Source organism: Oncorhynchus kisutch, linkage group LG11, assembly GCF_002021735.2.
Source record: "Oncorhynchus kisutch isolate 150728-3 linkage group LG11, Okis_V2, whole genome shotgun sequence".
Lineage (NCBI taxonomy): Eukaryota > Metazoa > Chordata > Actinopteri > Salmoniformes > Salmonidae > Oncorhynchus > Oncorhynchus kisutch.
In genome coordinates this window covers 65,104,393-65,120,255 of record NC_034184.2, presented here as the reverse complement: position 1 = coordinate 65,120,255, position 15,863 = coordinate 65,104,393, and the positions used below count along the sequence as shown (strand labels likewise).

The 15,863-nt window shown below is 50.9% G+C and overlaps 1 protein-coding gene across 4 annotated transcripts in view; it reads left to right on the top strand.

The window, feature by feature from the left end:
• Nucleotides 1-15,863, top strand: part of sulf1 (sulfatase 1) — a 73,183-nt gene that overhangs the window by 21,016 nt on the left and 36,304 nt on the right. For 3 of the 4 annotated variants that reach the window (XM_020494618.2, XM_020494617.2, XM_031836108.1), the window contains exons 2-4: nt 5,405-5,628; nt 6,448-6,687; nt 12,713-12,864. In XM_020494618.2, the coding sequence (XP_020350207.1) occupies nt 5,451-5,628; nt 6,448-6,687; nt 12,713-12,864 (570 nt within the window). In that variant the 5' untranslated portion in view covers nt 5,405-5,450. Of the gene's footprint in view, nt 1-5,404; nt 5,629-6,447; nt 6,688-12,712; nt 12,865-15,863 lie in introns of those variants that run through there. The other variant, XM_031836107.1, reaches the window with a different exon arrangement.

The window sequence follows — 15,863 nt, the reverse complement described above, 5'->3', positions numbered from 1 at the left end:
ATTCCTCAAGAAGTCCCATGAAAAGACCATTGCTACGGATCATTGCCGTGGCTAATTGATGATGCATCCCAAATGGCACCCTGGTCTTTATATAGCACACCTCTTTTGACCAGAGCCCTCTGGGGCAGCTTATGGGTCCTGGTTAAAAGTAGTGCACTACATAGGGAATAGGGTGCCATTTGATTTGGGATGCAGTGTGAATGTGGGTTGAGTGCGAACATTAGACGGACCCTTTTGAGTATAGCCCCTTGTTGGGTTGTTTAGAGTCTTCCAGTGACAGTGTAAGGGAGTTAAGTGGGCTTCATCATGCGTGTGTGAGTAGGGTGTTTTTTCTCTCTGTAATCTAGTGTTTCTAACATCAAATCAAATTGTGCCGAATACAACAAGTGTAGACCTTACAGTGAAATGCTTACTTACAAGCCCTTAACCAACAATGCAGTTTTAAGAAAAAAAGTGTTAAGAAAGTATTTACTAAATTAACTGAAGTAAACAATAAATAAATACAAATATAAATGAGAAAAAAAGAAGAAAAATAACAAATACCATCTAGCGTGTCTTGTGTATGTACACGTCTGTGTTTTCGCCTGTGTGTGTGTGTGTGTCCCCTGCCAATCCCTGCCTGAGGGCTGAGGTTCTAAACAGTGCCAGTGTTTGTACAGGGCTGTGAGGATGTCTGGACAGGCTGTCCCGGACAATGCCTGTCCAAAATACTCTCCAAAAAAGCTCTTACTGCTCCATCTGAGATTTACGTCCCAAATGGCACCTTATTCCCTGCATAGTGCACTATGGGCCCTGGTCAAATGTAGTGCACGTTTTAGAGAATAGGGTGCCATTTGGGATGCATGCTAAGAGCTGCTTATTACCATTACACATCTCTATGGGGAGACAAGCAGATGGAAAACCAATGACCAACACAGTTATGCAGATACAGGTTACATCCCAAATGGCATCCTAATCGCTATTTTGGCACTACTTTTGACAAGGGCACTGGTCAAAAGCTGTGCACTATGTAGGGAATAGGGCATAGTTAACAAAGATTATGTTTAGAGGGAACCAAAAACAGAGATTTAGGCTGACATGATTTGGTGACCATCTGTTCTGACAGACAGATCTGTGAATGCTTCAGTATATCTTTGCCGTCTGCTTTGGGCCGACAGACGCTAGCTAGCTATGACGAAACACAGTGGTCAGATAGGGTAGGTTGTCAACTTCGACAATCTCTCTTATTGCTGATTAGGAAGGAAAGAAGATGCGTTGGATGTGGAATGGTGGAGAAGGTAGACATTGATGGGTTGACTACAGAAAGAGTGGGTAAACTACTGTAAAATCCATTCCCAGGAGTAATACAGCCCTCAGCTTAGCCTGAGGGTATGAGTAAGGAAGGTGGACCATGACAACCAGGACATTGTAATAGCAGGTCCATCATCTCCCAGTGACAGGAGACCTTCTGGACAGCCATCTTGCTGAGTGGCACCATACTGATCTTCATTCTGACCTAATGAGCTGGAACAAAATAGTGGCTCTACCACACCTGAGCCTGGCCCTCCCTCATGGAGAGACCCTCCTTTCTGGGCCAAAACCCCAGTGGGTGTCACTGCCTTTGTCCCTCCCTCTGCGCCTCTCAACTTTAGCAAACAGGCCCAGAGCCAGTTCCCAACCTAGCACTAGGGCTTTCTCCAAGGAGTAAAGAGGGAGCAATGGCTGAATTAAAGGCTGCATACCAATATATTTTTGTGTTTTCCTTCATGATCAGCATTAAGGGAACATATAGGGTAGGTTTTCAACTTTAACTTACTCACCATTCAACATACAGTTTACTCTTAACCAAACAGTAAGTTATGTCTCCAGTTTAAAACCGGTCTATTAAGTCATATTAACGTACAATACAATGTTTTTAAAACATTTCTCTTTGCATTGTTGGGAAAGCTTTTCACTGTTAGTCCACACTTGTTGTTTTACGAAGCAGGTGACAAACAACATTTGATTTGATAAACTTGGTAAGCAATGTTATCAAGAGTGGAATAATACTATTTACCCCAGTCAATACCAGATGGAAAGTTCTATCAACACCAGCGGACCATAAATCACCGTCTTTCCAAAGCTTCAGAGACTCCTTGGCATCTTTCTGATCGTGGTAAATGTAGAAAAGGCAATAAGCCAGTGGTTATTTATACTGTGGTTATAATCGACAGTGACATCACAAATGGCACCCTATTCCCTGTACACCTCCCCCCACTACCCCCCCACCCACCCCCCCTACCTCCCCAACCACCCACCCACCCCTACCTCCCCACCGCCCCCCACCCCTGTCACGCTTGACGGGCTTGGGATGCCTGTTGACTGACAGGTGGGAGGAAGGGCTGTGATTGGTTCAGGCTGGGGCCTGCGGGAAGGCATTGGAGTGTGGAGAGAGCCAGAGAGAGAGAGAGAAGAGAGAGAGAGAGAGATGGTTGATGTGTGATAGAGTTGATCAACACAGGGAGAGAAGCAGATTCAGGCCTCTATACTGGATGTGTTTTCTCGTGAAAGGATATGAAGGGGTTAAGAACAAGATGACATTATAATACTGATGATGTCAACTCAGGTGAGCCCGTTCTCTAGTTCTCTCTCTAATAGTTGCCTTAAGATCGGTCAGAGTCTGTTGTCTGTCGTTTGTGTTTCCCTGCATGTTCTTGTCCAGGTTCAGGCTTGGTTGAGGACTCTGGGGCTGATCTTCATTTAAGGGTTGAGTATTTCACTCAACACCCAGCACATGCTGGAACTGTTATAGGTTGTCCCAAATGGTACCTCATTCCCTTTATATTGCACTACTTTTGACCAGAGCTCACAGGGCTCTAGTCAAAAGTAGTGCACTATATAGGGAGTGCCATTCGGGTCGCATTCATAGTAAAGTTTTTCAACGTTTGGAGTGGCTACCTCAGGATGGTCTTCTGGTCTGTTTGTTGAACAATATATATACAGTGCATTTTGAAAGTATTCAGATCCATTGACTTTAACATATTTTGTTAACCTCACTATTTTATGCCTTACTCTAAAATATTTCATTTATTTAAAAAAATATATTTTTACCCCCAATTTCGTGGTATCCACGAAATTGTTACTCGGGAGAGACAAAGGTCGAAAGCCTCCGAAACACAACCCAACCAAGCCGCACTGCTTCTTAACACAGTGTGCATCCAACCCGGAAGCCAGCCGCACCAATGTGTTGGAGGAAACACTGTGCACCTGGTGACCTGGTTAGCGTGCACTGCGCCCGGCCCGCCACAGGAGTCGCTAGTGTGCGATGAGACAAGGATATCCCTACCGGCCAAACCCTCCCTAACCCGGACGATGCTAGGCCAATTGTGCGTCGCCCCACGGACCTCCCGGTCGCGGCCGGGTGCGACAGAGCCTGGGCACGAACCTAGAGTCTCTGGTGGCACAGCTAGCAGTGCGATGCAGTGACCTAGACCACTGCGCCACCTGGGAGGCCACTCTAAAATATATATATTTATTTTATGTCTTCATCAATCTACTCACACTAATCCATAATGACGAAGCAAAAACTGTTTTTTTAGACATTTTTGCAAATGTATTACACATTTAAATCTGAAATATCACGTTTGCATAAGTATTCAGACCCTTTACTCAGTACTTTGTTGAAGCACCTTTGGCAGCGATTGCAGCCTTGAGTCTTCTCCCATTCTTCTTTTCAGATCCTCTCAAGCTCTGTCGGCTTGGAAGGGGAGCGTCGCTGCACAGCTATTTTCAGGTCTCTCTAGAGATGTTTGATCGGATTCAAGTCTTGGCTCTGGCTTTCAGAGACTTGTCCCGAAGCCACTCCTGCATTGTCTTGGCTGTGTGCTAAGGGTTGTTGTCCTGTTGGAAGGTGAACCTTCGCCCCAGTCTGAGGTCCTGAGTGCTCTGGAGCAGGATTTCATCAAGGATCTCTCTGTACTTTGTTCCGTTGATCTTTCCCTCGATCCTGACTAGTCTCCCAGTCCCTACAGCTGAAAAACATCCCCAGAGCATGATGCTGCCCATCATGCTTGACCGTAGTGATGGTGCTAGGATTTCCTCCACACTTGACACTTGGCATTCAGGCCAAAGAGTTCAATCTTGGTTTCATCAGACCAGAGAATCTTGTTTCTCATGGTCTGAGAGTCCTTTAGGGCAGTCATTTGCCTTTTACTGAGGAGTGGCTTCCATTTGGCCACTTTACCATAAAGGCCTGATTGGTGGAGTGCTACAGAGATGGTTGTCCTTCTGGAAGGTTCTCCCACGATTGCTCAGTATGGTCGGGCGTTTGGCCAAACCTTTTCCATTTAAGAATGATGGAGGCCACTGTATTCTTGCGGACCTTCAATCCCAGGATCTGTGCCTCGACACAATCCAGTCTCGGAGCTCTATGGACAATACCTTCAACCTCATGGCTTGATTTTTGCTCTGACATGCACTGTCAACGTTGGGACCAAATATAGACAGGTGTGGGAAGGGGTATGAATACTTTCCGAATGCATTGTAGTCTGCATATCAAAATGGCACCCTTTCCCCCTACTACTTCCCATAGGGCTCTGGTCAAAAGGAGAGTGCAGTACGTAGGGAGTAGGGTGCCCTTTGGGACACAGACATAGTGGAGTTGGGGTGTGATTTGTGAGCAGATGGATGTAACTTCTGGGAAGTAAATATGTTTAAATGTAGCGGTGAATCTGGGACGGTTGTTGACTGTATTCTGGAAAGAGAACAGACTGGTTTACTACCGCTTTGATACGGCAGTAGTAAACCACTTTCTCCTCACTCACTCTTATTCTTTCTATCCACACTGAGTGTACAAAACATCAGGAACACCTGCTCTTTCCGAGACAGGCTGACTAGGTGAATCCAAGTGAAAGCTATGATCCCTTATTGGAGTCACTTGTGAAATCCACTTCAATCAGTGTAGATGAAGGGTAGGAGACATGGGCCAGCATCCCTGTGGTACGCTTTCATCACCTTGAAGAGCCCATGCCCTGATGAAGCAGTATGCAATATTAGTTAAGTGTTCCTAATGTTTGGGCACTCAGTACACGTTACTGTCTCACTTTCACTCTCATTGTTGCTCTCTCTCGTTGTCTCTCTTTAATTACATGTTGTCAACAGTGTGTCAGTAAATACTGCATCTCGACTAACTCCTCCTTTCTCTCTCTCTCTCGCTCTCTCTCTGTCCGTGTCTCTCTGTTCGTATCTCTCCCTCTGTCTCTCTCTCTCCGTCTCTCTCTCTCCGTGTCTCTCTTTCTCTTCTCTCTCTCTCCCTCTCTCTCTCTGTCTCTCTCTCTGTCTCTCTCTGTGTGTCTCTCTCTCTCTATTTCTCTCTCTCTCTCTCTCTGTGTCTCTGCCTCTGTCTCTCTCTCTCCCTCTGTGTGTGTCTGTCTCCCTCTCTTCTCAGACTCCTCCTCAGAAGTGAGAGCTCCAGTGGGTTTCCTCCCTCCGCCATGCTGCTGGTGTGTGTGTCCTGGCTGGGCCTGCTGTCCCTGGGTTGGGACCAGGGCTGTTCAGCATTCAGCACCACCAGAGCCCAGGGAGGCCTGAGGGGACGCATCCAGAGGGACCGCAGGAACATTAGGCCAAACATCATCCTCATCATAACCGACGATCAGGACACGGAGCTTGGTAAGACTGTCATGCTGATCCCCTGGAGGTCTGCTGTATAGCTGTATGAATCTGGGTTGTATTCATTAGTGCACAATGTAGCGAAACGTTTTGTAACAGAAAATGAGAACAAGCATTTTTGCTGGACAAATTCAGGTAGGACCCTCACTCTTTCTGCCCGTTTCCTTCCATTTGGTTCCTAGTGTACATCTCTCGGTCTGTCCTACGGAGGTCTGGGACTATAGTGGTGGTGTTGTCTTGGTCACTACCACTATAAGGTGCTCTGTTGATCAGTGTTGTAATCTACAGGGTGCATGGTTGGCCCTGCTATCTACTGTTCTGGGACTGAGAGCATCCTCACCTCTCTCTCGCTCTTTCTGTCTCCCAGACATAAGCGCAAGCAGACAGAGGGGCCATCTGGCCTTGTGGAGCGGTGTACAGTGTTTGTGTAATGGATTATGGTTACTTATTACTCTGACAGAATAGGATGGGATGTGAAAAGCTCCAATCCTATTTCGACCGCAGTGTTTCCCCACAGGGAAATGCAATGTTGCAATCCTCCTCCTCTGACAAAAATCCATCTCCCACACTGTCTGTCACTACAGAGCAGCAGGTTAAGAAGTCATGAAGGAAGATCTACAAATGGAACAGAACAGTCTGAACTGTGTCAGTTGTAATTTAGTTACATGGGTCACTGTTAAGTCTATAAGACCGCAGTCTGTGATGATTGGCGTCAGCGACACACGGAAATGTTTCTGGAGAACTGTTCAACTTGCTGTTCGTCTTTTAATGTCTTTCTTTCCTCATTTCTCCCTTCTCCTCGTTCCTCCTCCCCGCTAGGCTCTCTTCAGGTGATGAATAAGACTCGTAAGATAATGGAAGATGGAGGCACCTCGTTCACCAATGCCTTTGTGAGCACGCCCATGTGCTGTCCGTCGCGCTCGTCCATGCTGACTGGGAAGTACGTTCACAACCACAACACCTACACCAACAACGAGAACTGTTCATCGCCGTCCTGGCAGGCCCAGCATGAACCACGCTCCTTCGCCGTCTACCTCAACAATACAGGATACAGGACAGGTAAGGTGGCACACACAGTCCCTGCCAGAGATCCGTCAGTCACCAGCTCCCCAAATGCCTGTTGACAATCACTCCTGTTTTTAGTCAAACACACATTTTTTACAGGAACCGACCCTCCATTCGCCTGTCTCCCTCCCCATATATTTGTCTCCCTCCCCATATATCTGCCTGTCTCCCTCCCCCTCTATCTGCCTGTCTCCCTCCCTCTCTATCTGCCTGTCTCCCTCCCCCTCTATCCGCCTGTCTCCCTCCCTCTCTATCTGCCTGTCTCCCTCTCTCTCTATCTGCCTGTCTCCCTCCCCCTCTATCTGCCTGTCTCCCTCCCCCTCTATCTGCCTGTCTCTCTCCCCCTCTATCTGCCTGTCTCCCTCCCCCTCTATCTGCCTGTCTCCCTCCCCCTCTATCTGCCTGTCTCCCTCCCTCTCTATCTGCCTGTCTCCCTCCCCATATATCTACCTATCTCCCTCCCCATATATCTACCTTTCTTCCTCCCCATATATCTACCTGTCTCCCTCCCCATATATCTGCCTGTCTCCCTCCCCATATATCTGCCTGTCTCCCTCCCCCTCTATCTGCCTGTCTCCCTCCCCCTCTATCTGCCTGCCTCCCTCCCCCTCTATCTGCCTGTCTCCCTCCCTCTCTATCTGCCTGCCTCCCTCCCCCTCTATCTGCCTGTCTCCCTCCCCCTCTACCCTGCCTGTCTGCCTCGCCCTCTACCCTGCCTGTCTCCCTCCCCCTCTACCCTGCCTGTCTCCCTCCCCCTCTACCCTGCCTGTCTGCCTCGCCCTCTATCTGCCTGTCTCCCTCCCCCTTTATCTGCCTGTCTCCCCCCCCCTTTATCTGCCTGCCTCCCTCCCTCTCTATCTGCCTGCCTCCCTCCCTCCCTCTCTGCCTGTCTCCCTCCCTCCCTCCCTCTCTGCCTGTCTGCCTCCCCCTCTATCTGCCTGTCTCCCTCCCTCTCTGCCTGTCTCCCTCCCCCTCTATCTGCCTGTCTCCCTCCCCCTCTATCTGCCTGTCTCCCTCCCCCTCTATCTGCCTGCCTCCCTCCCTCTCTATCTGCCTGTCTCCCTCCCCCTCTATCTGCCTGTCTCCCTCCCCCTTCATCTGCCTGCCTCCCTCCCTCTCTATCTATCTGCCTGTCTCCCTCCCTCTCTATCTGCCTGTCTCCCTCTCTCTCTATCTGCCTGTCTCCCTCCCCCTCTATCTGCCTGTCTCCCTCCCCCTCTATCTGCCTGTCTCCCTCCCCCTCTATCTGCCTGTCTCCCTCCCCCTCTATCTGCCTGTCTCCCTCCCCCTCTATCTGCCTGTCTCCCTCCCCCTCTATCTGCCTGTCTCCCTCTCTCTCTATCTGTCTGTCTCCCTCCCTCTCTATCTGCCTGTCTCCCTCTCTCTCTATCTGCCTGTCTCCCTCCCCCTCTATCTGCCTGTCTCCCTCCCTCTCTATCTGCCTGTCTCCCTCCCCATATATCTGCCTGTCTCCCTGCCCATATATCTGCCTGTCTCCCTCCCCATATATCTGCCTGTCTCCCTCCCCATATATCTACCTGTCTCCCTCCCCATGTATCTACCTGTCTCCCTCCCCATATATCTACCTGTCTCCCTCCCCATATATCTGCCTGTCTCCCTCCCCATATATCTACCTGTCTCCCTCCCCATGTATCTACCTGTCTCCCTCCCCATATATCTACCTGTCTCCCTCCCCATATATCTACCTGTCTCCCTCCCCATATATCTACCTGTCTCCCTCCCCCTCTATCTGTCTGTCTCTATCCCCATATATCTGCCTGTCTCCCTCCCCATATATCTGCCTGTCTCCCTCCCCCTCTACCCTGTCTGTCTGCCTCGCCCTCTATCTGCCTGTCTCCCTCCCTCTCTATCTGTCTGTCTCCTTCCCCCTCTATCTGCCTGTCTCCCTCCCCCTCTATCTGCCTGTCTCCCTCCCTCTCTATCTGTCTGTCTCCTTCCCCCTCTATCTGCCTGTCTCCCTCCCCCTCTATCTGCCTGCCTCCCTCCCTCTCTATCTGCCTGTCTCCCTCTCTCTCTATCTGCCTGTCTCCCTCCCCCTCTATCTGCCTGTCTCCCTCCCCCTCTATCTGCCTGTCTCCCTCCCTCTCTATCTGTCTGTCTCCTTCCCCCTCTATCTGCCTGTCTCCCTCCCCCTCTATCTGCCTGTCTCCCTCCCTCTCTATCTGTCTGTCTCCTTCCCCCTCTATCTGCCTGTCTCCCTCCCCCTCTATCTGCCTGCCTCCCTCCCTCTCTATCTGCCTGTCTCCCTCTCTCTCTATCTGCCTGTCTCCCTCCCCCTCTATCTGCCTGTCTCCCTCCCCCTCTATCTGCCTGTCTCCCTCCCTCTCTATCTGTCTGTCTCCTTCCCCTTCTATCTGCCTGTCTCCCTCCCCCTCTATCTGCCTGTCTCCCTCCCCCTCTATCTGCCTGCCTCCCTCCCCCTCTATCTGCCTGTCTCCCTCCCCCTCTATCTGCCTGTCTCCCTCCCCCTCTATCTGCCTGCCTCCCTCCCTCTCTATCTGCCTGCCTCCCTCCCCCTCTATCTGCCTGTCTCCCTCCCCCTCTACCCTGCCTGTCTGCCTCGCCCTCTACCCTGCCTGTCTCCCTCCCCCTCTACCCTGCCTGTCTGCCTCGCCCTCTATCTGCCTGTCTCCCTCCCCCTTTATCTGCCTGTCTCCCTCCCCCTCTATCTGCCTGTCTCCCTCCCTCTCTGTCTGTCTCCTTCCCTCTCTATCTGCCTGTCTCCCTCTCTCTCTATCTGCCTGTCTCCCTCCCCCTCTATCTGCCTGCCTCCCTCCCTCTCTATCTGCCTGCCTCCCTCCCCCTCTATCTGCCTGTCTCCCTCCCCCTCTACCCTGCCTGTCTGCCTCGCCCTCTACCCTGCCTGTCTGCCTCGCCCTCTACCCTGCCTGTCTCCCTCCCCCTCTACCCTGCCTGTCTGCCTCACCCTCTATCTGCCTGTCTCCCTCCCCCTTTATCTGCCTGTCTCCCTCCCCCTCTATCTGCCTGCCTCCCTCCCTCCCTCTCTGCCTTTCTCCCTCCCTCCCTCTCTGCCTATCTGCCTCCCCCTCTATCTGCCTGTCTCCCTCCCTCTCTGCCTGTCTCCCTCCCCCTCTATCTGCCTGTCTCCCTCCCCCTCTATCTGCCTGTCTCCCTCTCTCTCTATCTGTCTGTCTCCCTCCCTCTCTATCTGCCTGTCTCCCTCTCTCTCTATCTGCCTGTCTCCCTCCCCCTCTATCTGCCTGTCTCCCTCCCTCTCTATCTGCCTGTCTCCCTCCCCATATATCTGCCTGTCTCCCTGCCCATATATCTGCCTGTCTCCCTCCCCATATATCTGCCTGTCTCCCTCCCCATATATCTACCTGTCTCCCTCCCCATGTATCTACCTGTCTCCCTCCCCATATATCTACCTGTCTCCCTCCCCATATATCTGCCTGTCTCCCTCCCCATATATCTACCTGTCTCCCTCCCCATGTATCTACCTGTCTCCCTCCCCATATATCTACCTGTCTCCCTCCCCATATATCTACCTGTCTCCCTCCCCATATATCTACCTGTCTCCCTCCCCCTCTATCTGTCTGTCTCTATCCCCATATATCTGCCTGTCTCCCTCCCCATATATCTGCCTGTCTCCCTCCCCCTCTACCCTGTCTGTCTGCCTCGCCCTCTATCTGCCTGTCTCCCTCCCTCTCTATCTGTCTGTCTCCTTCCCCCTCTATCTGCCTGTCTCCCTCCCCCTCTATCTGCCTGTCTCCCTCCCTCTCTATCTGTCTGTCTCCTTCCCCCTCTATCTGCCTGTCTCCCTCCCCCTCTATCTGCCTGCCTCCCTCCCTCTCTATCTGCCTGTCTCCCTCTCTCTCTATCTGCCTGTCTCCCTCCCCCTCTATCTGCCTGTCTCCCTCCCCCTCTATCTGCCTGTCTCCCTCCCTCTCTATCTGTCTGTCTCCTTCCCCCTCTATCTGCCTGTCTCCCTCCCCCTCTATCTGCCTGTCTCCCTCCCTCTCTATCTGTCTGTCTCCTTCCCCCTCTATCTGCCTGTCTCCCTCCCCCTCTATCTGCCTGCCTCCCTCCCTCTCTATCTGCCTGTCTCCCTCTCTCTCTATCTGCCTGTCTCCCTCCCCCTCTATCTGCCTGTCTCCCTCCCCCTCTATCTGCCTGTCTCCCTCCCTCTCTATCTGTCTGTCTCCTTCCCCTTCTATCTGCCTGTCTCCCTCCCCCTCTATCTGCCTGTCTCCCTCCCCCTCTATCTGCCTGCCTCCCTCCCCCTCTATCTGCCTGTCTCCCTCCCCCTCTATCTGCCTGTCTCCCTCCCCCTCTATCTGCCTGCCTCCCTCCCTCTCTATCTGCCTGCCTCCCTCCCCCTCTATCTGCCTGTCTCCCTCCCCCTCTACCCTGCCTGTCTGCCTCGCCCTCTACCCTGCCTGTCTCCCTCCCCCTCTACCCTGCCTGTCTGCCTCGCCCTCTATCTGCCTGTCTCCCTCCCCCTTTATCTGCCTGTCTCCCTCCCCCTCTATCTGCCTGTCTCCCTCCCTCTCTGTCTGTCTCCTTCCCTCTCTATCTGCCTGTCTCCCTCTCTCTCTATCTGCCTGTCTCCCTCCCCCTCTATCTGCCTGCCTCCCTCCCTCTCTATCTGCCTGCCTCCCTCCCCCTCTATCTGCCTGTCTCCCTCCCCCTCTACCCTGCCTGTCTGCCTCGCCCTCTACCCTGCCTGTCTGCCTCGCCCTCTACCCTGCCTGTCTCCCTCCCCCTCTACCCTGCCTGTCTGCCTCACCCTCTATCTGCCTGTCTCCCTCCCCCTTTATCTGCCTGTCTCCCTCCCCCTCTATCTGCCTGCCTCCCTCCCTCCCTCTCTGCCTTTCTCCCTCCCTCCCTCTCTGCCTATCTGCCTCCCCCTCTATCTGCCTGTCTCCCTCCCTCTCTGCCTGTCTCCCTCCCCCTCTATCTGCCTGTCTCCCTCCCCCTCTATCTGCCTGCCTCCCTCCCTCTCTATCTGCCTGTCTCCCTCCCCCTCTATCTGCCTGTCTCCCTCCCCCTTCATCTGCCTGTCTCCCTCCCCCTCTATCTGCCTGCCTCCCTCCCTCTCTATCTATCTGCCTGCCTCCCTCCCCCTCTATCTGCCTGTCTCCCTCCCTCTCTATCTGCCTCCCTCCCCCCCAGCCTGTCTGTCTGCTGTGAGAAATGCAAACATGGTGTGGGTGCCAGGCTCCTGTCGGGGCTCATCAGCTAGTGTCTGCCTGAGTGATGGCTTGGAGGGCAGGCATGTGGGGAGGCGTACAGGCTCTGGGCTGGGCAGCTCAATGGGGTCCTGTGGCTTGCAGAGCGAAGAGGGCTGTGGTTTTGGAGCTGATATGTTGGTCTACAATTAGCTCTCTCTGGGTAGACTGGCCCCGTGCCCAGGAGGCTGCTACTGGGGAGAGATAGAGAGATAGTTAGGAGAAGAGAGAGAGGGAGGGACAGAGTTCGAGGCATACAAACACAACACATTGTCAACAAACAGTTCCAGGTACAGGATTCATGGGGCTGAGGTGTTTGTGGGGTGTTAGGGTCAGAGAAAGGTCACACAACAGGGAAAAAATTGCAGATATTTATCGAGTCAGTTCACTACCCTACTCTGTGGTTATGAGAAACATTGCTGATATTTATCGAGTCAGTTCACTACCCTACTCTGTGGTTATGAGAAACATTGCTGATATTTATCGAGTCAGTTCACTACCCTACTCTGTGGTTATGAGAAACATTGCTGATATTTATCGAGTCAGTTCACTACCCTACTCTGTGGTTATGAGAAACATTGCTCGTCAAGCTTCCAAAAATTGCCAGTGAATCATTAGATTTAGAGACATTTCTTACAGGTTCTAAATCAGACAATAAATCAGAGCCAATATATCAGCCTCCTCTCATCTCTGTAGTCTTTTCAAGGATAATGTTTTAATGTCTGTGAAGCCAAAGTAACATTTCTACATGAAGGCTTCTCTAATTGTAATTCTCTTTTCTCTCTCTCTCCTCTGTTCCATCCCAGCGTTCTTTGGGAAGTACCTGAACGAGTACAACGGCAGCTACATCCCTCCTGGGTGGCGGGAGTGGGTGGGGCTGATCAAAAATTCCAGATTTTATAATTACACCGTCTGTCGGAACGGTTACAAGGAGAAGCACGGTGCAGAATATGCCAAGGTATGTCTGCATGCCTGCCAGTGGTGTGTGTGTGTGTGTGTGTGTGTGTGTGTGCGCGTGCGTCCAGTCCCTGTCTGCCCTTAAAGATGCCCCATTAATCTCAAGCACCTATTTGTTCTTCCTTTATGACTGAATGTAATTGAATGTAAGGTCTTTTCCCGACTAATTGCAGGGTTCCTATTGGTTTATGTCTCTGGCGTGCCCTAGCCAGGCTAGGAATCCTGGGTAAATTTAAGGGGAAGTGTTGAAATTAGTAATTTGAAGTGGCGTCTCGGGAGTTTGCTCTGAGAGACAGTTTTATTTTATTGTGGCGTGCCACAACGTTTAAAGATCGTAAAGCAGACGTGTTGGCTGCCTCCAGGGGGTTAGAAGTTACATTACCCTTAGAAATGACCACCCTGCTTTATCTCCCTCTCTCTCTCTCTCTCTCTTGCTCTCTGCCTATCTGTCTCTTTATGTCTCTGTCTCTCTCTTGCTCTCTGCCTATCTGTCTCTTTATGTCTCTGTCTCTCTCTTGCTCTCTGCCTATCTGTCTCTCTCTCTCTCTTGCTCTCTGCCTATCTGTCTCTTTATCTCTCTCTATGTCTCTGTCTCTCTCTCTGTCTCTCTCTTGCTCTCTGCCTATCTGTCTCTCTCTCTCTCTTTCTCTCTCTCTCTCTCTCTCTCTCTCTCTCTGTCTCTCTGTCTCTCTCTCTCTCTGTCTGTCTGTCTCTCTCTTGTTCTCTGCCTATCTGTCCCTTTATCTCTCTCTCTGTCTCTCTCTTGCTCTCTGTCTCTCTGTCTCTGTCTCTCTCTCTCTCTCTCTCTCTTGCTCTCTGTCTATCTGTCTCTTTATCTGTCTCTGCCTCTGTCTCTCTCTCTCTCTCTCTCTCTCTGTCTCTCTCTCTTGCTCTCTGCCTATCTGTCTCTTTCTCTCTCTCTCTCTCTCTGTCTCTCTCTATCTGTCTCTCTCTTGCTCTCTGCCTATCTGTCTCTTTCTCTCTCTCTTTCTGTCTTTCTGTCTCTCTCTCAATTTCAATTAAATTAAATTTGCTTTATTGGCATGACGTAACAATTATTTTGGATATTTACAATGTAAAAATGAGAATCAAAACAACAATAACCAAGTGTCAAAATAACCATATATTGAACAATAACAATAAGCATACAGTAGAGGACATATGTAGGTTGATTGGTCTGTCAGACACTGTCCCTCAACTTATGGCAGGCAGCAATGTAGTGCGCTGCCAACCCACAGCTCTCTGTGTCCTCCCCCAACAGGACGGGTGGCCTACTCTCATCAGAGAGGTCTTTGAAACCTTGAATAAGGGTTTCAAATTTGGGGAAATGACACTCTCTAATTATTTTATATTTTTGACATTTTGTCAGGAAATGCAGCTCTCTCTCTCTTTCTGTCTCTTTCTGAGGTTGTGGAGTTCGTCTGCTTCTGTTATTCTTTCTCTATCTCTCTCTCTTTCTCTCTCTCTGGGTGTTGTGGAGTCTCTCCATGTTACTGTACATCTCTGGATGGCTAAAGGAAGGGGAATCATTTTGTCATGTCAGTGTCAGACGCTGGCTAGGAGTGAAGTGATAACTCCATGATTGTGGAGGGGATGGGGCTTCCGCATGGCATCAGGAGGGCGTCCCCCCTCTCCCATCTCTCTCTGTGTTTTTAGTAAAAGCAGTCAGTCTTTCCCAGTGCTGGGGTGCATCCCAAATGGCACCCTATTCCCTATATAGTGGACTATTTTCTGACCAGAGCCCTATTGACCCTGGTCAAAAGTAATACACTGCATAGGGAATAGGGTGCCATTTGGGATGCACTCCCCTGCTCTGTGTCAATGTCCTGCCAGCTAGCGTAGTCCAAAGGGCATGGGTTCATGTTGACCAGGGTGTTTCAGTGGCTGTCAGAAAGATGGGTAAATAAATGCTTGGCATGGTACTCAGACGTCAAATGGCTTGTCTTGTTGAGTTAGACAGAGGTGTTAAATTACCCACGAGTTGAGGCTGAGGTGTTTACGGGATTGGGAGACGAGTAGACGAGCATGTTGTTATTTCAGACCCAAGTGGACCCTATAAATTAAAACCTGTGGCGGGCAGTGGACACACACAGGCGCGCACGCATACTGTAACACACACGCACGCGCACACACACACACACACACACACACACACACACACACACACACACACACACACACACACACACACACACACACACACACACACACACACACACACACACACACACACACACAGAGAGAGACACACACTAGCCAGATCCCATTGTGTAGACTTGTGGACAGTGATAGTGATTTGGATGGCAGTCCTCCTGTGTACAGTTCACTGGGCAGTCACCAGTCACAGTGGGCAGTAGAGGGTCAATAGACGGTGAGAAGTTCAGGGAACATCTCTCTGTGTGTACAGTGGGCAATGCCAGGGCATCGTCAAATTCTGTTGACCTGACCATGTATTCACTACCAGGAACTTTCCGTCTCCATTTGTAACGCTCTGAGTTGGGACTCGGGATGTGATGCCCAAGGTTTTCACTCCCGCCCTCCGCTTCTCCAGCTTCTTCAGGCTTGCCTCTCACTCCATGACAGACTGACGGCCCCCATTCAGTGTCCCTTCAAGCTGAACTTCCTAAAGAAACTCTTCAAGGAGCTGTGGTCTTCATGGGAATGTTTTTTTTTCTCTCTCTCTCTCTCTCAAGTTGCCATAACTATTAGCTAAGCATGACTTTAACCAGTGGCACGTTAGCATGGCACCATTGCACACTGTCAGCCCTGCCAGGAGCCCTGTCAGGTCAAAGTGAACCTAGGGTTAGCGGGGATTTCCCTGAAATGGTGTAAATCAGATTTAACGTGATTCATCTTGGAGCTATTAATGGTTTTATAGCTGACTTTAATGACTTACTGGCTGGAGGGAGGGAGAGGCTGGTAGATTGCACGCACATGGCATTACCATGGTATTATCGTCTTACTCTACTCCAAACCACCATGACTCTGACCTGAGTTACC